The sequence below is a fragment of the Pseudonaja textilis genome, chromosome 1 (genome assembly GCF_049901715.1).
Source record: "Pseudonaja textilis isolate UNSWEBS1 chromosome 1, rPseTex1.2, whole genome shotgun sequence".
NCBI lineage: Eukaryota > Metazoa > Chordata > Lepidosauria > Squamata > Elapidae > Pseudonaja > Pseudonaja textilis.
Genome location: NC_141990.1, coordinates 42,737,633 through 42,760,104, shown reverse-complemented (window position 1 = coordinate 42,760,104; position 22,472 = coordinate 42,737,633). Strand labels below are relative to the sequence as shown.

The window sequence follows — 22,472 nt, the reverse complement described above, 5'->3', positions numbered from 1 at the left end:
AGTAACGAATGCGCCGCGGCGGCGAAAACCTGCGCTTGTTTATCAAACGAATAGCTTTAAACTGAGATTTGCACCGAGTTAAGAAACATGTCTTTGTTGCTTGTCTTTGCAAGCGTAAGCCCGCTAAAATTCCTGAATCAACCTATCCGTCGTTCCTTATGGGAGCTGGTGTACGTGCGCCCCCGCGTAATTGTGATTCTTTTAACATTAGTGAAAGCAAAGCGCGGCCCTTCTTGCAGGAAAAGTAACATCCGTCTCCCCAATCCCAGCTCTTTATACAATTAAGCCTATCCCAAGCGAATTAGAAATTAGACATAGCTCGACTAGCGAATAGCCTAAAACGCTGTAAGAAATATACGCCTTTCTCTCCTTCAGCCCCCCCTTCTACCTCCGATCGAACTGATCAGCGCAAGAAGAGCCCTGCGTTTTACTAAATGGCTGGCGGGCGGACTGCTGGGTATCAGTAGGAGGAGCGGGTGGGGGGTAGTGTCCCATATTCCCCCGGTTTGCAAATACAGCGGATGGACCGTCCGTCCATTTGGAGAAAGGGGGCCACTCCCTCCAATCCAGGGCGTCTCAGTGGCAAAGCCGTACATGCCGGCTTCAAGAATCCCTCGGGTCTGGGCTTTGCACCTTCGCCTCTCCTACCGCGGCCATTGGCTGCCCAGGTTCTCTTTCTTCCCACCTCGCCCCGGTCCTCCCGGCTTGGACTATCCCTTCGGCCAAGCAGGCGCCGTGCGTCGTTCTTGTCGGGAGGGAGGAGAGGGCGCCTTTCAAGTAACTCCTGTTGCTAAATGGCTGCGCAACAGAAATATCCTCCGAGCCGTCTCCGAGACAAGTGAAAGGTCAGTCTCGGAGCTACGCTAGTCGAAGTGCGAGCGTTCCCCAGCGGGCGGCCACTAAAGCGCACCAAGTGTGGGGGGAGGAGAGAAAGAGGCCGAATTAACCTTTGAGCCAAACGCCTGGGCAGTTAGCAGGCGGAGGCTTCGAAATTGCTCTGCTAACAAGCTGTGGACGTGACAGCTTCGCGTACCAACGAGTAGTAGTTAGGAAAGGTGGGATGCCCCCTTGTGCTTGCATCCTGTAAAGTGAAAGCAAACTTCCTAAATGGAGGAAGTGGCGAGTCTTTACATCATCCCAAGGTTGCAAAACTGCAGTAGACTTCGCTTCTTCGCTGGGGAAATGGGAAGGTCCCTCCCGGTTTAAAATAATTCTTTTATTTTCCGTAATAATACCCAGACAATTTTGTTTTCTGTCTCCACCCAGTTATACATATTTATTCATAAGTTATTCAACAGCAGTCTTTTGCTGTCTCTTTTGACGTAAAAGACTATTGATCTCTGCTACATGCAATTCACTATATAAAATTGCAGTCTTAAAAGGATTTTCCTAAAATATTTATTAAATACATTTATCAGATATTTTGTGGATCTGGGGAGACAAAATACATATTCAAAGTTGTTAATTCTTATTAGGGAATGCCCCCTTCCCTTTTCAGTTTTAAGAGACCTGTAATCAACAGTTGAACAATATGTAAGATAACACGCTCTGAATAAATACTTTACACAGAAACCACTCAATAGACTTTTGTTCTTTTACCACTGTTGTTTAAGGTTTAAAGGTTTCTGATTGAAAAGTTATACAGTAACTCACAGTATGATGAAATGCACATAGAATTGTGTACAATTATTTGCTATTCATAAACTAAAGGGATATTAGATGGTTTAAAACATACTTTAAATCCAGTGATAAGGATGTGTCTTAACATTATTTTTGTTTACTAATTAACCAAGACTTGAAGTTGCTAAGGCCACTTAGGTTTGAACTATTGTGCTCTTTCCTGCTTTGTCAATATCTGCAATGCCAAGTCCATGCAGGGACTGCCAATTATATGAAAGTTTAAAGCCTAGAAAATTCACATTCAGGAAATCAACTTTACATAAATTGAATATAACTGAAAAGAGTGTATAGTGTATAACAACGGTTCAACTATCTTTTGTTGCATTTTATACGCCTTCAGGTAAATCCTATTAGAAATCTGTGAATATACTTCCTTTTTTTCTCTTTTATTTTGTCTAAGTACATTTAATACAATATCATTTCTTTTACTCCTATCACTGGAAACCAGTTGGACATGTTAAACATTTAGAAAAGTCTATAGGTTCATTACTCATATGAGAACTAGCACTTTTAGGAAAACAGTACTGATGATTCAGGTAAGGCTATGAAGACTTGGTTTTGCCAGTGGGCCTGGGGAAAGTGGGATGGAGGCCATCAAATGGCTTATTTGACTATGTGATGTCATGGGGGGGATGTATTGTTTTATTTTTGTTTGTTTGTTTTTTGTATTCTGTGTTTTTATTGTTTGCAAACCCCCTAGAGTCGCTGTGAGTAAGCGGCTATATACATTTTCTAAATAAATAAATTATTCTCCATAAACTTTTTTTTTACTCATGATGTTGTGAGTCAGAGGAGTGTGTGTGTAAAACAATTGTTCAGATGCATATTAGTCCACTGAAGATGCATTTACTTGCACAATATTCCAGTTTTCTAATATTATCTTGAACTTAAGGAAACATATAGGCAATGGCTGTTTAACAAAACAGTATTATAGCACCACCTAATGGCCTGTTTCAAGTATTTATAAACAAATATATTGTACTTAAAATGCAGAAAGTTGTCATATAGAAAGATAAATAATTTCAGTTAAGCAATGTAAAACAGGTAAAGAACATTTTCAAAGTGAAGGTTGGGTTACTGTCTAAAGAAAACTTCTAACACAATTCCTGAAAAATTCTGCAAAGCAAAATGCTATAATAAATTAGAGCTGAATTATTCCATAGTGTGAAATTGAAAGTTATATTTTGAGAACTATATGTGACTATCCATCCTATGTTAGTATTATAAAACATATTTGACTGTTTCTCTGTATTTACTCCTTAATCAAGTCTTAAAAATCAATCATGATTTTAAAAAGTAAAAAAAAACTTAGTCTGCTTTGATACTGATAACATTCAGCTTTATTTTAGGATTCTTTTACAACTCTGATGCAATTGTTAGTGCACAGACTGTGGTACACAATTAAAAGAAGCAATTGCAATCTAACATATTCCTATACATGAAAACAGGAAGAACTTACAGAATAAAGTTTCACAGGTGACCAGCATCTGTGCAGTTACCGTAAATCATTTTCACTGTTTGCAGTAGCTATAAAAATATTATTGCCTCAAAAATTACACATTTTCACAAGATGGTCCCTTTTCTGTTAATTTGAATGAAGACTTCAGTGGATTTATGTACAAGAAATATCTAACATTTCTACATGAAGTTTTTTGCATATGTATGACACAAAAAATAATTGCACCCATTCTCGTGTTCACAAAGCAATTACATTTGATAACTGACAATGAATAAGCTGTGTTTCAGGTTTTTCCTAACTTTTGCAAATTCCATTTCCAACTTCAAGCAAACTTAGTATCTTAAGGCAAAGCAATATTCTTTCATTCTGAATAGCCAACTTCGTAAATTCTACTGACTGAGAAAATTCTGGAGTTGGAGGCAATTCTTTAAGAAGCTGTGTCACAAGCTGGGCCTGATCTGATGCTAATCTTGCCAACTGATAGAGTTTTCTTTGCTCACATGAACTAACATGTGTAACTGGTATGAGCAGAAGGAGATGTTTACTGAGCTGACGTACCTCCGTTAACTTCTCAGCCCAAAAATTTGCTTGTCCTTTGTCAAACAGGTAGTCATTTCCCATCTTCAGAAAAAAAAAAAACAAGTTTACAATTGCCTAGACCAAATAAACATGCAAGAATGAATGCCTATATGACATATAAGGAAACAAACCAGTGTTAGATGTACAGTAAAATCAGACTAGTCAAATCAATAAAATTAATATCATATTTGAACAACAGAATAACATCAAGCACCCTATTGTTCATGAAACCCAGAAAAGAAAGACTGACCACAGGGATTTTCTTTCTTTCCTCCCCTCTACTCTTCAGCCTCTTCATCGAAGTAAGTAATTTACAGATTTTGTCACTCACCCACATTTTAAAATAACATGTCTCAAGTAATTTAGCATAAAATATGAAAAAACATCTATGAACTATTGGTTGACAGACTTACCACAATTGTAGATTTTAGATCTTTCAGGTCATCTTCTTTTAGCAACCATTCCAGTAAGACTGAAACTCCAGCACCGGTCTGTCCCCATAGTTGTAGCAGTTCACAAAGTAAAGAGAATGCCAAATCCAAAGCTAAGGCTGCATTTACTACATGGAAGTCAAGTTCTCCTGAAGGAAATTAAAGACAAATTGTGAACATATGTTATCAGATGTATCTAAATAGTACAGTATAATTACTAAAATGCAAATGCAACAGACATCTATTTATACTGAATCAATGTTAAATCATAGTTTATATCAGGTTATCCATCCTTGGCAACTTTAGGACTTATGCATTTCCATTTTTAGAATTCTAGAGAATTCTGGGAGTTGAAGTTCACAAGTCTTGAAAGTTGCCAAGGTTGGATAACCCTGGCTTATATCATTAACATTTCCATAACATGTTTGGATCCAACTGATAAATGTTTGGCCATCTACTTTGGCTCTTTTTCTTATTTAAAGTCAATCCACACAAATGTTGGTACTGTTTACAATACATCACCTGAATCCTAACTATATAAATACATTTCAGAATGCATAGGTTCAAAATTGCATGATTTATTTATCTATTTAAACTGGGCAATCAATTTTCTTTTTGCACAGATATGTACCACCACACCACCCCCGGCACTAATTAAATTCCCTGAACCCTTCCGAAAACAGATATTGCCGCCATAGTCCCTCATCACATTAAGAAAAGTGTGGTGTGGTTCTCAAGCTGACAGAAATTGTGTATCTCCCTGCATGCAGCAGTGCTATGTTTGTTTGCATAATCAGTGAGAAAATCCTGGTTGTCAGCTACACAGAAACATAAATTCAAAACAGGTAAAAGAGGAGGGGGAAAGAGTGTTATTAAAATATGTAATAGATTGTTCAGTATAATTAAAAAATGTCTTGCTCATCTGTTTTCAAGATTGTAAAGAGTATGAATTCTAACAATTTGTTAACCTGGAAGATATACTTTGCTTCTTTAACAAGGAATTACATAGAAAGTCTAAGAATATATATTTTATGCTTACTGATTTTATTTGAAGATTATTATTCTTTTAAAGTATTTTAAGTTTCAGAACAAGTGATTTTTATAGGAATTAAAGTGTTCTGAGTCATCCTTTTTAATCCATTTACTGTACATCTAGCCTCCCACACATATACTCATTTACAAGAAGGCCTCTAATGTGCCACATACAAATATTTCACTTGTACACTACTGTACACAAATCTTTTTTTTTCTCATGAATGTATGAAGAAGTCACTTCCAATTTTACTGGTCATATATAAACACTGAAATACACAATCTGTAGTGTAAAGAATGGGCATTATTAATGAAAACAAAAACATTTTTACAGCAGACTTTTGTCTCAAACTTTTGTTTGTATGAGAAACTAACTTGATTTTAACACAAAGGACAGTGTTGTGTGCTGATATTCTAAGTTTAATGCAATATAAACAAATTAAATTCAATTATGGTAATTTCTCCAAGTCTAGTTATTTGCTCCACCATTAAAGGAAGCCCATTGTATTTGGTATTGAGAGGATGAAATATTTCCTCATTGACATCTGGGGTCAGTAATCTAAGTGGTCTAAGTAGAGTCAACATACAGTTGTGCTGTGATTTTAGTAATGCTAGTTGGTGTCTGGAACCCAAGTTCAGGAAAGGAAAACTATTCTTCTACAGTCTTCTCCTATATATAAAGGAAAGTAATCACGTAGTTCTGGTACTGACAAGTATTTAAGACTGTATCCAAGTTGTCTAGAGCAGAATCTTACCAGATTCCAAAGCTAAAACTGATATTTACAATACTTGCACTATTATAGACACCTTAGGCATTTCACCATTTTCATCAACTTGCCTTCCAATGACTGAAGCAGTTTTATGCCTTCCCAAAAATGCTGTCCTCATTATAATAAAGCTTTCTGAGAAGCAATCAGCAACTTAGTTTTTTTCTTGAATGGCCCTATTACTCAATACACTGAAGTCAGCAGGAATTCCCAGAGGATATGCTAAGGATATTTATCACCTCCTTTATAACTGTATATAAAACCTGCCTAGTTAGCAGAAGAAGAAAAACATTTCTTGTATGTTTGACTAGCTGTTAAAATATTTATTAAATTTCACTCCAAAGGAATGTCTGCAGATCTTGATTGTTCAAATTGCTTCCTTCTGAAATCTAGAGTTTATTGAAAGTTACTTTCATTGAGCTGCAGTGGCGCAGTGGTTAGAATGCAGTACTGCAGGCTACTTCTACTGACTGCCAGCTGCCTGTAATTTGCAGATTGAATCTCACCAGACTCAAAGTTGACTCAGCCTTCTATCTTTCCAAGGTCGGTAAAATGAGGACCCAGCTTGTTGGGGGCAATATACTGACTCTGTAAACTGCTTAGAGAGGTCTGTAAAGGAGTATATAAGTCTAAGCATTACTGTTATTGCTACATCAGGAGGAAGTACTTTACTATGGTTTGCTAGCTCAAAGAAATGTTGGACAACAATGTTTAAAACAAAAAGAACACTGGAAAATATATAGATCAAGAATTTAGTTACCAGTTTGCTTCGTTACCTTTGATGCTACTCTGATCAAAGGTCATTAACAGTTGCAAATTCAAGTTCCAATATTTCATTAATACCATAGCAGTCATAGGGGGAATATATATAGATATGCTCAAGAGCTTTCTATATTCCAACTCAATAGCTTTTTATATCATAAATCAAAAGAGCTGGAAGGGACCCAGTTGGTGATGTTTCAGTCACTTCCACAAAAGCAGAATGTCCTGCCTCTTGAGTAAGCACAAACTTGTAGTAGAAATAAACTTCTGATCTTATAGATAATAGAATATTGTTTGTTGTTGTCTCACCTATACCCTAAGTACTCACTGCTGGGTAGTCTTGATAGAAGTATTATTAATATAAGCCTGCAAGTGATAATCAAATTGAGTATGTAAAAATGCCATGATGCAAAGAGCTTTGTGTACATGTTTCTGCACCTAGGTATATAGTAAAACTAATTTAAAACAAAAAAACCAAGCTGTTCTGAATTACCTTTATTCTTAAAGGCTAGCTTAATAATTCTTAGGTCCTTGGTTAGGTCTTGAATTATTGTTTCCACCAGTCTTAGACTATCAATCTAATTGTAAATTATCTACAAATAAAATATCAATAAAGCAATCAAGGCCAGATTGAAAATTATCAAAAGATTCAAAGAGCAGATTGTGCAAAGAAGCAGAAGAAATAGTCAACCATAAGTATAACATGTATAAGACTACAAGCACAAACTGACTACAAGCAAATGTCAGTGCTCCAAGTAATACACCCATAGCAAACAGAACTCCAAGGCAAGCAGGTTTCTCAAAGAACAAGTTTATTGGACGTATTATATTGGCCCAGACTAGTGAAAATCAACTCTAAAGGTTCCCGCAGTTTTCACCTAGTTAAAAGTAAAGGTTTTCCCCTCTTTTCCCAAACAATCAGTCACATGGTCCAATCAAAGTGCTCTCCAGTTGCTTAGAAACTTCACTCCTCTTTTTAGCCACCTGTGGAAATGTCCTTGGTTCTCAGGGGAAACTCTTTCGTTTTGGCTACAAAACCCCAGCTATCTCTATTCATCTCTCCGTATCCTTCAGCATCATTGTGGCAACACTGAAGCCTCCAAGATGGCCTCAGTCAGGCCAACTTCAGAGTTGACAGCAACAATACAGTCACCAGAATCATTCACTGGAAGGACAACAACTGTAAAAACTATCATGTGCCAGGAATGAAAAACTGATGGGAACATACAATATAGTTGAAAAAGAAGTAAAACATGAGCAGGTTTAAAATACTGTGGGATTTCAGATACAAACTGATAAAGTCTTAGCTCATAACATACCACATTTAACTAGTTCACAAGAAGAACATGTGGATAACTGATGTTGGAATACCAGTGGATAGAACAAAAGAAGACAAAGAATTGGAAATCACAAAGTAGCAAGATCTCAAAGTCAAAGTTGAAAGATTGTGGCATAAAATGGCAGCAGTGGTCCCAGGTGGATGCCATGCCAAAAAGCTTGGATGACAGAAAATATGACAAAATCTTGACAAAATTGCCATCTGTCAATTTTAAAAGGCCATTACAAGATTGGGGAAAACTTGATGCATATGAAGGCCAACACCAGCTAAAGAACTGGTAGCTGTAATTTCACACTACTGAAAATGATAGTAAAACCACTGCTCAATGCTGACCATATATACAAGCTAAAATATTGCAATTGAGTTTGGACTGGACAAATGTGCCACTCTCACTATTAACAGGGGGAAATAGTGTAAACTGAAAGAATCCAGATGCCCTATGGAAGAGGCTGCCTCTGTATGAAAGCTGACCCTTGCATTGGCTGAACACTTCTTTCAGAAGCTGCAGAAAAACATGAAGATAAGTTGGGTGCTGCTGGGTCCTGGAACTAGTTTAGGAGCAGGCAATGTCCTGACAGCTGCCACAGCTTCTTGTGCATTGGTAGCCTCTGAACCAGCCTGAGGCTCCCTTGGGTGCATAAATGGCTGGATTGAGAATAGACCCAAAGACTGCAGTGACTCAGCAGGATGGGATGGGGAGGAGATGGAGGGACAGTACAGTAAATTCATAAGGACAATGACCATGTGGGGTCTGCAGCAGCTCTAACTTTGAAACAGGTCATAGGTAGTTTGTAGAGTGCATCTTAACTTCACTCACTAAAACAACCAGACATAAGTTGAGGACTACCTGTACTGCAATAAATTCCAATTCTATTTGATCTGAAGGCAAGACAAGAAGTAATGGATGAAACACCATTAGATCCAACCTAGAATAGAAAAATGTTCTGACAGTGGGAACAATTAATCAGTTTAACGGCTTGCCTCTAGAACCTGTGGGTGGCCCATCGCTAGAGGCTTTTGAGAAGAGATTGGACAATCATTTGTATGTAATGGTATAGATTTCCTGTTTGAGCAGGGAGTTGTATTATAAGACTTCCAAGGGCCCTTCCAACTCTGTTATTCTGTTCTATGATGTAACATACTTCCAAATAACTACTTATTAGAAAATTCAGGTTCATGGTGGATCAAAAATAACAAAAAAAATTAGAATTGCTGTGAACAGCAACACCGATAGGCCTGAATATTTGGATTGAAAAATACTGCCTCGCAGAAAACTGACACCAGTAGAAAAAGAACTGGATGGAATGAGAGATTTCTTAGCAATTTTAGTCCTAAAATAGGACTTCCTGGAAGGTGATACCATAACATTAACTTTCCTAGATGCAAATGACGCCTCCCAAACACACCACAAATATCAGAAAACAAGCACATAAACACAAAATGTAACTATTAGGCATGCTAAAAATCATTAAATAAGTAACTCTCTAGCTTCTAGATAGTAGGCCCACAATTATCACAAAGCTATAAATGTACAATATAAGGAATGACAATCCATTAATTCCAATAAAATTTACAAGTGAAACATCTAATTTTGCAGTCTGTCTGCTCTGTCCCATTATAGCTTGAACTGCTTTGCCAAGAACAGTATACAAGTAGTCATCAACATACAACAATTTGTTTAGTGATCATTCAAAATTATTACAAGTGCTGAAAAAAGACTTGATCCTTATAACTAGTCCTCACACTATCACATAACCCACATATTCACATGATAGCCATTCAGGTGCTTGGCAACCATCTTCCATTTTCAGCTGATTGCAGTGTCCTATGGTCACTTGTTTGTGATTTGCAACTATATTTGCTGGTTTCTGGCAAAAACCCCACACACTCGGAAAAAACTGGTTTGAACTTACAACTACAGATTTGCTTAATTACCACCATGATTCACTTAACAACTATCATAAAAATGGTTGTGAAATCAAGTCTGACTCGACTTACAATCCCAATGACCTACAATGGATATTCTGGTCCCAACTAAAGCTATAAGCCAAAGACTACCTCTAATTTGAACCAAATATTAAATCAGAAATCTTGCTAATATAATTTTTTTGAAATCTCAATATGAATCCAATAATGTATAACATCATGCATAGATAATATTAATTCTGTAAGAGATACATTTATGCAGTCATTTACTATTTTGGAATGTTGAGCCTTTTGAGGCTGTAAAATAGCATTATCAAAATTTTGCTTTGAAAAAATATAAAAGTAGACATCAGTGTTTGCATCTTTAAATCCACTGTATATTTCCTAACAAGGTTTATATAGTAGGTAGGTAGCACCCTTCATTTCTTAATCATGTTTACTTCAAGTAACATGAAGCCAGAAATTCATTTGGCTTGCCTGAATTACATTTCTTACACAAAGTGTTTATGAGGGCATCTGCTTTAGGATAAGGATCTTTTATTTAACCAGCTGTCATTTTTAAGGGATGCTATTTTATTTTTATGCTCTTTAAGTGTAACTAAAAATATCAATGAAGATTTTCCAATCCTTACTTTCATTTGTCCTCAGACTTTCTTATCTGAAGTACTCCACAGAGCTTTTAACACCCCAGTGTGTCTTAACCAACAAGCATTAATGGCAAAGTAACTCACAAAGATGTTCCTTCCAATTTGGTTGAGCAGCATCTACTATTAATTCCTCAATAGTTCCTCATGGCAATGAAGGGTTATTTGGACATGGATAAATATTTGCAGGTTTACTGCCCATTGGTTAACTTTTGAAATACCCATTGGGGTATTTATGATCTTGATTAGTACTTGTAATCTTAATTAATTTCTTGATTAGGATACTGTTTTTGCTTGGTTGTTTGTCATTTACATGTCAAAAGAGATAATTATAAAGCTAAGGAAACAAATGCCCACACCCAAATAAATAGGGATCAACACTAGACAATCAGAGTGAAAACAATATCCAATTAAGGAACTCCTAAGGAAAAACTATATCCTCTCTAATTCTGGCAATGCAAGCTACTATATATAAACAGGAAGCAAAACTCAGTGTCATCAGCACTGATGGCATTACCTAAATGGGTAATAAAATGTCTACAACCAAACATCCAAGCTCAGAGAACATCAAGGACCCATAAAAACTTATTTGGTCAAGCTTCTTCAGACATCAGAATCATGCCTTGATAGATTTGACCTATTAGTCTGATAATAGTTAAAGAATACAAAAGAAGAACCATGACTGTCTTTTCAAGTTCTCTAAGCCTTAATCTATACATCTATTTAAATTCCCCTTTTAAATTCTTATTTAGTCTTAATGTCTATTTGAGCAGAGAGTTTTTACACTTACACACCCTTCGAAGTTCTAGTAAATCACTTGAAGGAAAGATAGGAAAATCTCTTGATGTTAGTAGACATAGGCCCTTGAATTCATCACTGCCAACTACAAAGGATGTTATCAAGTCATGAGTTGCAAGTGTGATTTCCATACATCTAGCTAATGCTTTTAAAAAACTATCAGAAAAAAGCAACTTAATTGCAACAACTTTTTAGTTTATCATAATGTTTCATCCTTGTAGCTGATGCTTGCTTTTAATGTACAGTACTCTTATTCTGAATCACATATCAAAAATGAGCATAGGATCTATTATAACAGCAGGACAAGCTGTTTGCTAAAGTGAAAGAGATTTATGAATTGTCTGTACCACCTTAATTTTTTAATACTGTTAAGAAGATGCATATTTGCATTTATTGCAGGCATCAACTGACAAAAATATGAATCAAAAACAAGGAGGGGATGGCAGTTTGTACAATATTGTCACCAATAAACTCTTCTCTTCTCCTTGCAGCTATACACAAAAAGAACCAACCACTGTCCATGTAATCCATAGGAGCCAGTCTTTAGACACTTCTGAAAGGTCAGGAGAGGGGTGATGGCCTCACATCTGGGAGAAGAATGTTCCAAAGGGCAACAGCAGAGAAGACTCTAATCCTGGATCCTACCAATTTGACTGGCAGAGTCCGCAACTTCAATTTCACGTTAGCAGAAAATGTTCTAGACTTCAGTGCTGTTCATTTTATTGTATGATTTCCCATATATAATAAATCAGCTTCCTCATATTCTTTCAATTCTTCGTGACTTGCTGTAAAGTAAGAACCTGCCCTGGACCCTGCTTACCTGATCACATTGCACTTCTCAAATTTTGCTCATTATCATCTTTTCTGTAGTTTTACAAAGAATTCTGCCGAATATATTCCCAAGTTCTTTTAATGAACTAATTGACAAGGAGCAGTAAATGACAAGTGAATAGTACACATTCCCTTTTCTTTTTCCTTAATTGGCAGCATTATTACTGTTGTTTTTTTCTCACTCTTTTTCCCCCCCAGACATAAAGTAAAACAAAGAAAGAAAAACAATATCTGTACTTAAAATGATATTTTTCTGTAGCTTCATTATCATGCTAAAATGGAGAATTGGGCCCAGTGGCTACACAAGAATATAAGTTTTGTAGCCTATCTCTCTCTTTCCCTTTCTTCTCCCTTGGCAACTACTGCTCTTTGCAAGTGCAAAGGCCTCCGAGAAGTCTTTCATAGTTCAAAGGAAAATTGACTGGAATCGGTCAGAGGAATCTTGTTCTTAAAGGAATCCCTGTGGCACAAAATATTCTTGCCCAATTTCAGATGTTCTGGATGTGACTTTGAAATTCTGGATAAGAGGCTGTGGGCACACAGGAGGCAGTTGGAGGAGAAGGAGGAGATAATAAGGAAGCCACCCCCCCCCACACACACACACACCAAAGGACTCTGGACAGTTTGCAACAATCAAATAAAGGGATTACAATAAAATCAATTAAGCAAGAAATTACTTTATAAATATGATTGGCTGTCTGTGGAGGTGCTCAGTCATCCAGTCCTAAAGGTGCTTTTAAAAAGGGAACTGGACTTTCTTTTTTTCACTTCTCACCCAAGAAGCTTTTTCACTTCTAACTGGTGCGGAATGTAAAGGATTTATACTCTTCACAGTCAACGTTAACACTCTGAGGGTCCTTGAAACCACCTAGGGTTAATCTGTGTCATATATTCCTGCAAGATATGGAATGACAATATGGCACCATTTGTTGTTCTATTCTTCTCTGTCTGATGTGGAAGTACTCCTATTGGATCTTTTTGTGGATTTGATGAAGGGCCACAGCTGGAAATTTTTGAGTGCTTCCTTGTGTATGTGGGGTTTTCTTTTTCTTTCTTTCTCTTTTTCTTTCTCCTTGCTGGTAGGCAAATTTACAACCCAATGATGAAAGGTTCTGATTACTCCCAGTTTGGGTTCCAGTGGATGGTGAGAGTCAAAAGGTAAAATACTGGCTCCTGCTTACTTCCATATTGAGACTTGTGTCTTCTTTAATGTGTACTTCACGGGAAGATCAGTCTATTTTCCCTAACATCCTTCCACGTTGCCATCCACAGTATTAATGTGCTTAGTGAAGGCTTCTACTTCCAGTGGTTTGACCCAAGCATCATCTATGTATCTCTACCAGTGGGGAGGGGTGGAGTTCCTGTGAAGGAGTTTAGGGTTCTGCTTTCTACTTCTTCCATGAGATTGGCCACAATGGGGGACACCAGTGATCTAATATGCACTGGGTATGACTGGCTGCAACCCAGAAAGAAGAGGAAACTAGCACTTTCACTGAAGTCAGTGTCATAATTATTGATCACTAAAAAATAATTTCTTACCTGTTTTCCTAAATGTATTTTCTTGTGATAGAGCTACTCTTATAACTCCAACAGCTGTATCCCTGACTATCTGTTCTTCACTCTGCAACAGCTGAACAACACATCTCCAAAGGAACAATGTGTCAGATAGACCTGAGTATTTGTAGAAAGACATGTTAGAGTTGGATTTAAATACATGTTTATAAAGTAAACATATCTTTTAAAACCATTACATATTAAAACTAAACAGACAGATTTTCAGAATACCATGTGTTATTTTCCCTTTGTGACTTTTATCCTAATGGCCATGCAGTCCAAGCTATACTCAACTGGTTAAAGGCAGGCTTCTATTAAATATATCCCAATACAGGTAACACTTGGGTTACAATGGCAATTGGGGCTGGGATTTCTGTTGAAAAGTGATGCACTTGTAAATCATGATACCACATGACCTCAACATTTACCAATGGCAATTCAGGAAGTTTCTCTTGCTGTTGTAACCCTAGGACCATGAAAGTCATTAAACAAAAAAGGTGAGAGTCCCAGGAATTGGGCACAGGGGAATAGGTTATTCTATGGGCAAGCTGGCATGGGCAGCATGTGGATGCTGAAAAGTGTGGGCAAGTTTGGGGATGATTGGGTTACTGGGGTTCCTTAGGGAGAAAAAGCAGCCTAACTGACTTAATTAGAGCAACTTGCAAGTTTCCCTGCTGGCTTTCCCATCATGGGCTTTTGCTTGTAGGAAGCCAGCATGGAAGTTGCAAATGGCAATCACATACCTGACATTTGCAGCAATGTCATAACCGTGAGCCTGGTGCTCATGTGCCCAGATCACAAATACTTGAGCTTTACACTTTTGCTGATCACAAGTTCAGACTGGCTGAAATTCCACTTTCTTCATTGCCTTATTTTTGAACAGTTGCTGAATGAATGATTGTAAGTTGAGGTCTACATGTATTCTAAAATAACATTACTCTAAATCTAGAGTATATGTATAAATTTTGACTGCATATTTATTTATTTATTTATTTATAACTAACTAACTAACTAACTAACTCTGGTTTTTATACCAAATCCAAATAAATCCAAGGAGTGCACCATAAAACATTAAGAATATCAACAGTACATGAATTAATAAAGAACATCAATAATCAAGAATAACCTCATCTCAAACACTTCTTCATCCATCCAGAATGGTATTAGTAGCACCACCAATCATCTCAAGTACATAGCTTCAAATGTCCTTTAGAAGGGTCTGCTTTTTTAAATAATTTCCTAATTATCACAAGTAAAGGCCCAGCTCTTCTGTATGGTGATAAGAATTCTTGAAGGAGCTCCTACAGAAAATGTCTGCCTATGAATCTCCTCCCACTGCACCTTGTATGGAATGGGAACTCTTGGCAAACTCATCTTCGGCAAACTATTTGGAGTAAGCAATCCCACAAATAATTACCCCAAATGATGAAGAATTCTAAAAGCGATTACCACAACCTTAAATAATACAGAAGCAGATTAACCCAAGAAGTAAGCACAAATTGTAAGACTATATGGATTTCAGTGTGTGTTTTATTGTTATGTTAGGGTTACGAGAGTGAAAAATAAATAAATTTTGCTTATTTGCTTTGCTTAATTACTTACCCAAGGGAAGCTTCTGATCAGTCAGGAAAAATGATGTAATGCTCACAAGAATCTCTGCAGCAGCCAATCTCAGATCTGTTTGTTGTTCATCTTCACAGCAATAACTAACTAATTCAAGCCATTGTTTTGTCTCTGACTCCAAGTCCTACAAAACAATTGGTACTGCCATTAAAATGACTGCAATAGATGTCCAAATTCTGCAAAATCAGAACTTTGTGCACCGGACAACTTCTAATACCCAAATTATAGCTGGTAAGAGCCAGCTGGTGTATTGATTAAAGATTCTCGGCTAGAAAGCATAAAACCATGAATTCTTGGTCCACCTTAAGGATGATTTAAGGTGTTTCACTATCTGTCAGAAAAAAGAAAGGGCAAACCATTTCTGAAATCCTGGCCAAGAAAACCGCAGGCAGTCACTAGAAATTACTAATGACTCAAAAGCAATGAAAAAGTTTTTTTTTTCAAAAATGCTAAGAGTTTACATCATTTATATTATATTCAAGGAACAAATAGATGATTACTTCAATATACGATTACTGTAGAGAGATTACTGTATGCACAGAGATGGAAAGATTCAACACTACCTACTAAGGAGAAATGAATGGGTAAAGTTGACAGATGGAGCTGAAATGGATAAATTGACTTCTTTGATTAGAGAAAAGACATTATCTATATTATCTGATGACTGGAAACCTCTTGCAAACTTTTTGTGCAAAAATGAAAAAAATGAATTTGTGATTTATGGTTTTGATGATTAGATAGGATAGATAATAGACAAAAAAGTATAGTCTGATGTGATTTTAGAGAGAATTTAAAATATATTTCTTCTTATAACTGTTCTGAAGTATATTAATATAAAATATTAAATGCCACTTCTTATATCTTTTTTCTTCCTTTTCTATATTTCTTCAAGTTTTTTATTTTCATGCAATTTTTGCTTTTTATTGCTTTTTTCATTTTCCTTGCTTTATACTAGTTTGTGTTAGTGTTTATCTTCTTGTTTAAAAGTATCAATAAATATAAATATACTAGGACATGGTGGGTTTGGGGAACGGGTGCTAGTACTTTGAACATTGACTAAACATGGAGCTGTCCTTGAAGAGTGTGCAGAAGTTTTAACTGGTTCAAAATGTAGCTATGCGGGCAGTTGGTTAGGCATGTTCTGCAGTCGGTGCATATTGTGTTTTTGCTCTGTGAGCTGCACTGGCTGCCAGTTTGCTTCCCGGTTCAATTTAAGATGCTAATAATAACCTATAAAGCACTCTAAGGAGCAGGTTACTTGAGGGATTGCCTCTCCTCCATTACATCTAATCATCCCATCAGGCCTGGCAGGAGAAGCATGTTGCAGGACCCGCCAGTCAGGAAATTTCATCTGGCAGGAACCAGAAAAAAAGTATTGATAAATAGAAATATCTATTATCTGCCCTGGCAACCATCCCATGGAAAATCATCTCTCCCCCACCCATACACCCTCCCCAATCACCAACACAGGGATCAGATGGCTCTGACCCTCTTGACTTTTTGCAAAGCCCTGAAGACATGATTTTCTAACAGATATAGGAGAATGTGGAGGCAGTAATTGAACTGATTCATTTGATGAATCGAATTAGCTCAGCTGTCAGTTCTATGTATTTATGATTTTTGATATATTTTGATGTATTTGTTTTAAAAGTTATTTATTTAATTCAAAACATTTATATAACTGCTTTTTGTATAATTAATTAAAATATTGTATTGAAATATATATATTGTTTCCAAGCTATCCAGAGTCATGTGCTATACATGAAATGGGCTGCTGTATACATTTGAATAATAAATAAATAATAAATAAATAACCAATAATGAATATTCGGTCTTTCCAATTCCATAGATTAAAAAAATAAATCTGTGCAAAAAAATCCAAAACCACTTTAGCGTCCATAAAAAAAGAATTATATTAAGCCATATCAGCAATTAAAAATTGATTTGTAAAAGATAAAAGCTAAGATGAACAATATTTTCTACAATTCTGTGAAAATTTACGCTAGAATAATCCAGAAAACTTCCTCAATGTATTGTTTCTGTGTGTTAGGAATGAATTCCTAATGTCAGGCTGTTTATTCATGAATCAATTAACTTAAATGCTTCAAAAAAATATTTGTTTAAAGATTCTACAGAAAGTAATTTTGTATTTATTATGACTGGTTTTTAATCACAGCAAAACTGAACAAATATTTAGTAAATCATTTTCCTTACCTCTTGCCAGTTTTGTATAAGATGTACAAGCAAATTTGAGGCAAATTTAAGGGATATGCTTTGAATTTCAATGCTGTAAAAATAAATGTGAACACAAATATACCAAATTAAGTCTTTAATAAAAACAGTGTCACAATCAACAGGCAATCTGGCTAAAAATACAGTATTTCATTCTAATTGCTTTAAAAGCATTATCTATTAAATATTTCCAAATATTTAACCCCCAAATTCTCGATCATATGATCACATTTTGGGTAACTGACAACCTGGACACCAGTATTTGTACCTAGTTTTTGGCAAAAATCGCCCATCGAAGACAATGGATGTGCTTAATGAGGGATGTGTTTACTTAATGAGGGATGCAAAGAATGGCTATAAAATCAGATGTGGTTACATGGTTTCTTACTTAAAAATTTGGATGGCTTACAACTGTAATTCCAGGCACAATCATCATTTTAAGTGAAAAACTACCTGTATAAGATTACATTAATATTTTGAAATAATGTTTTCTCTTTCTATATCAAAGTTCATTTTCATTAGGCAGTCTGCAACCAGTAAATATAGATTACCCAAACACAAAAAGACAAGACAGTATACCTGCCAGAAGTATTTGCAATATTCATAATCCAATGCAAGAACTTTCTTGGATTCATCTTTATAGCATCTTCTGTCTTTGCAAGCACATTTCTGAGGTCCATTTTATACAGAGCCTCTAATAACTGTTACAGAAAAAGAATTAGCTACAGGAAATACAGTTCTGAGCCTAATTGGAATATATCACTGGAATTTAATTTGAGAGAGAGAAAAAGAGAATGGCTTATTATGCTCATTAAAAACCCCTCCCTTTTACGACCCTTTAGTCCCTATTCAGGCATAGACCAGCACAAAATTTTATTTTATTTAAATTCATATTATATGTAACTTATTTGCACTAAAGAAAAAGGAAAAAAATAGAGTGTCACCTTGCAAAAACATTCAGGATGCTTTTCCTTAACAGCTATCTTAATAAGTGTTTCCTCCAAGCCAGACAGTAGATTCAACAGAATGTTTCCTTTTTCTTCCATCACATGCTCTGCATTCATTTGATTCAACCATAGCAGGATTGTTTCTAAGACCAATAAACGTACTTCACAAAAGTTTGAATGTAGCAGGTATTCAACTGACAAACCTGGTTTCATTGTATTGTTTTTAGTAAGGAAATTCCTATTTGCAAATCTAGGTTCTGCCATCACTGAACACATAGAGGTGAAGAGTCTGGTGATGCTCTGGAGAAACTGAGCAAGTCCCGGGGCTGCAGGAGAATGCTTGATACCCGTTGCTAGTTCAGACTCCAAAATAATAGTGCTAATTTCTCCCCAAAATGTGTTCATATCTGTTTCTGAAATGAAACGAGATAGGGTGGTAGAATAAGAAAGGATATGGAGAAGTTCAGGTATGGTTACCACACAAACACTTAAAAGCATGCCCAGCCTATTTAGACACATATCAATCATATGGTCAAAGGGAAGTAACACATCAAATAAATTTAGTCAGTGAAATGATTGTGAGCCTTAGTTGGTGTATTCATTGTTCCTATCAGAAGGCATCCATCATTGTAAGGAAAGGAAATGGTTAACATAGTCTGCTTATAAGGCTGCTATAGCATTGGCTGTATACGAATAGCAATTGATAATCTTTTAGTTTGGTGTCCTGAATGGGCAGGCATCTGAAAAGTCCTACATCTTGCAATATCTGGTCAGTTGCCGATAAATTTATGAAAGCCAGGATGCTGTAATGCTCAAGGTACTAAACTAGGTGTGAGAAGACCCAGATCCTAATCCACCTTTAGTCTCAGAATCTTATTGGATGACTTTAGACAAGTCAGCTTATTCAGTTTGCGCCTCGATATCAAGAAGACTGAGAATCTGGAGACTAAACACCTCCACAATCTATGTCAGCAGTGAAGATCTAGTGAAGACAAATTTCTTCCATTACTTAGGATCCCAGTTTCAAAGTGATGGCAGCAGTAATGAATGTACAAGGGTGTATGCAATGTGGCTGAGGTGGAAGGAGATCACTGGAATGCTTTGTGATAGGCATATATCAATTCACCTAAGAGCAAAAGTGTATGTATATAAAATTATGTACTGTATGGCACCAAGTGCTGGCCAACCATCAAAACTGCTGAGTGCTCTTTACATGCCATGGAGATGTGCATGCTCCATTGGTCATTAGATATTTCTCTACCCAACCTGGATTCTCCCTTTTGACTCACTGGAGAATGTGGTAGGGCCACATTTTACAAGCACCACCCCATACAATCGTCTGCACCGCCTAATACTTTAACAATTCAATCGAGTGGCAGACTCCACAACTGGCCATTATGGTAAAGAATCTCATGAGCTGTAGTCCAAACATATCTGAAGGGGACCATGCTGCCTAAGGCTGACTTAATGTATTCAGACCAAAATTATAGTATCATACATACATACCTGAAAATACAACCAATTGAACTGAGCAGGATTTACCAAGTTTGATACAACACCGCACAGCACATGGTTATTCTACAGTTTAAACAAACCACATATATATTGCAAAAGTTAAGATTGCAGGGGGAGGGGAAATATAACCAGGAAAAGAAAATGAGCATGTACATGTATATTGTGAAACATAATTATTTAAAGCATGACATTTAAATTCACATAAACAGTATATTCTTTTTTTCAAAAGAAAATCCATACGAATGCAAGCCATTTTGTTATAGAAAATTAAGAAGTATTAATATAGTATTCTAAAGTTCTTGGAAAAAACTATGACACTAAACTAAGATATTTGTGCCTAGTTATTTTTAGTTGTGGTTTTTCTGGGGAGAAAAATACTTTGATCGGCGACCATGTTTTTTATCTATTATCTTTTCTCCTTCAATGAAACACAGAGAAAATTTTAAATTAAAAACAATTAAGCCATTTAGTATAACTCAAAGACATGAACTATTTTTCATATCCATCGCAACAGCTGTCTGATCTTTGCACTTTCGATGGGATTACGATATTTCTAGCAAGCATATCACAACATGGAAAGTATCCAGTAATATATGCTTACTAATATATAACTCTCATAACTTGAGTTCCACTAATTACTTTCCAAGAACCTGGGTCCTACTTTGGAAAATGGTTTTTTTCAAGATAGGGAAAAGAGAGAAGATTAATGCTTCTCCCCCCCGACACAAACACAAACACACACACACCAATAAAGGAGAATATTTCTGACACACACACACTCACAAATAAAGGATAATATTTGTAACTTGGGGTTGAAATAAGGGGTGTTTGGTGCTCTCTAAGCTTGACTGTTTTCTTGCAGACATCTCATTACCCAAACTAGGTAACCAGTAAACAGTATCTGCTTACTTGTCTGAATAAATCTGCCCAATGAATACCAGAGAACAGCAGCTAATATAAAGTAGTATTTTATGTTGGTGCCTAAAACCAAATCTCTTAGAGGTTGCTAGACTATACTATGAGATCCCCTGAACACTGTAATAAGAAACCAAGGGAAAAATAAAGATTTGATTAAAGACTTTAGAAGCCCTTTGCAATTACAAATCACAAAAAACCCTTTTAAGACTCATGATGTAACAATTGGTTCATTTACACCTAAACCTCCAACTATGCATAAATTAAGAATCAAATGCTGACACTTGCAGGAAATTATCACAGCCCTTAATATGCAAGTTGACAAAATTAATAGCATAGTCCTAAATAGGCCAATTATGTCCAAAGTGCTTGCAGTATAAAACAAATTCTTGATAGTAGTGGCAGCAAAATGTTTCAACATCATTGAAGCACTATTAAAATGGGCAGAAAATTTTGAACCTGATAGAACCATTGACTACTCTTAGAGACAAAATAAGATGCTGAACAATACCACAGTATTTGCTATATTTTCACACAGAAATGAAGATAGTTATAAATAGATGAAATACATAATAATGTCATCTTTTCTTTTAGAGGCCAAGAGTATGTGGGCTCTTTAATAAAATATTGTTCATATCTTTTTCCAGATCTTTTCTTTGGCTAGAGGGATTTAAGTATGACATCAGACAACACAAAACTCCCATTAAAGAACGAGCTGCAAGACATTCAATTTCCTTTAAAAAGGATCCAAGCCAAAGACATTCCAGACATTGAAAGATGGCAAACAAGATTAGTGTTTAAGTACTATCTCCTCAACTAATGGGACAAATATATAATTTTCATATTTCTTAATTGCTAAGATGAGGAATGTATGGGGGTATCTGTCTACAACTCCTCCTATCTCATCTTCCTCCTTTCCTATTTTTCAAAGCTATCTAAAAGCCAAACTATATGGAATGTATTAAGGTCTGTAAGTAACTTTTACCCTATTTTTCCTCAGAGGTTAAAAGGACACTAGCTCCAGACTAATTTGGGACAACCAGTTATCTATAGTTTCCTAAAAAACTATTTCTCAGTCCTTGTTCTTCTTAACACTACTTGGGAAAATATAGCTGCTCATTTCTCTTCAAGTAGAGATTTAAACCTTTTTGGAAAAATGACATTCTGATTTCAGAAAAAAAAAGGCATAGGGGCTTGGTTTAATAACTTCAAGTCACACTATTATTTCAGCTTAAGTTACATTCACTTTGCAATTCCTTTTAAACTTTGAAAGAAAAGAGGCCCAAACTTCTGAATTTGGTTCCTGTTCTAATACTAAAACAGCATTATACATTTACATAGCTTTTTTTAAGAAACAACGGAAGTGTGCAGTTGTGTACAAAGGTTCTTTGTAAATAAGATATAGAAAAGGACTGCACAGGATGGAGCTTAGAAAATA

At 36.1% G+C, this 22,472-nt stretch overlaps 1 protein-coding gene across 1 annotated transcript in view; it reads right to left on the bottom strand.

Annotated features, from left to right (window-relative positions):
- Positions 1–2,997: 2,997 nt before the first annotated feature.
- The window catches only part of THADA (THADA armadillo repeat containing), a 104,199-nt gene continuing 84,724 nt past the window's right edge, over positions 2,998–22,472 (bottom strand). Inside the window, exons 32-38 of the mRNA XM_026695833.2 lie at positions 18,602–19,017; positions 18,237–18,358; positions 17,640–17,712; positions 15,405–15,549; positions 13,788–13,919; positions 4,132–4,298; positions 2,998–3,760 (exon numbers count right to left, since the gene is read on the bottom strand). Coding sequence (XP_026551618.1) covers positions 3,434–3,760; positions 4,132–4,298; positions 13,788–13,919; positions 15,405–15,549; positions 17,640–17,712; positions 18,237–18,358; positions 18,602–19,017 — 1,382 coding nt within the window. The 3' untranslated portion in view covers positions 2,998–3,433. The remainder of the gene's footprint in view (positions 3,761–4,131; positions 4,299–13,787; positions 13,920–15,404; positions 15,550–17,639; positions 17,713–18,236; positions 18,359–18,601; positions 19,018–22,472) is intronic.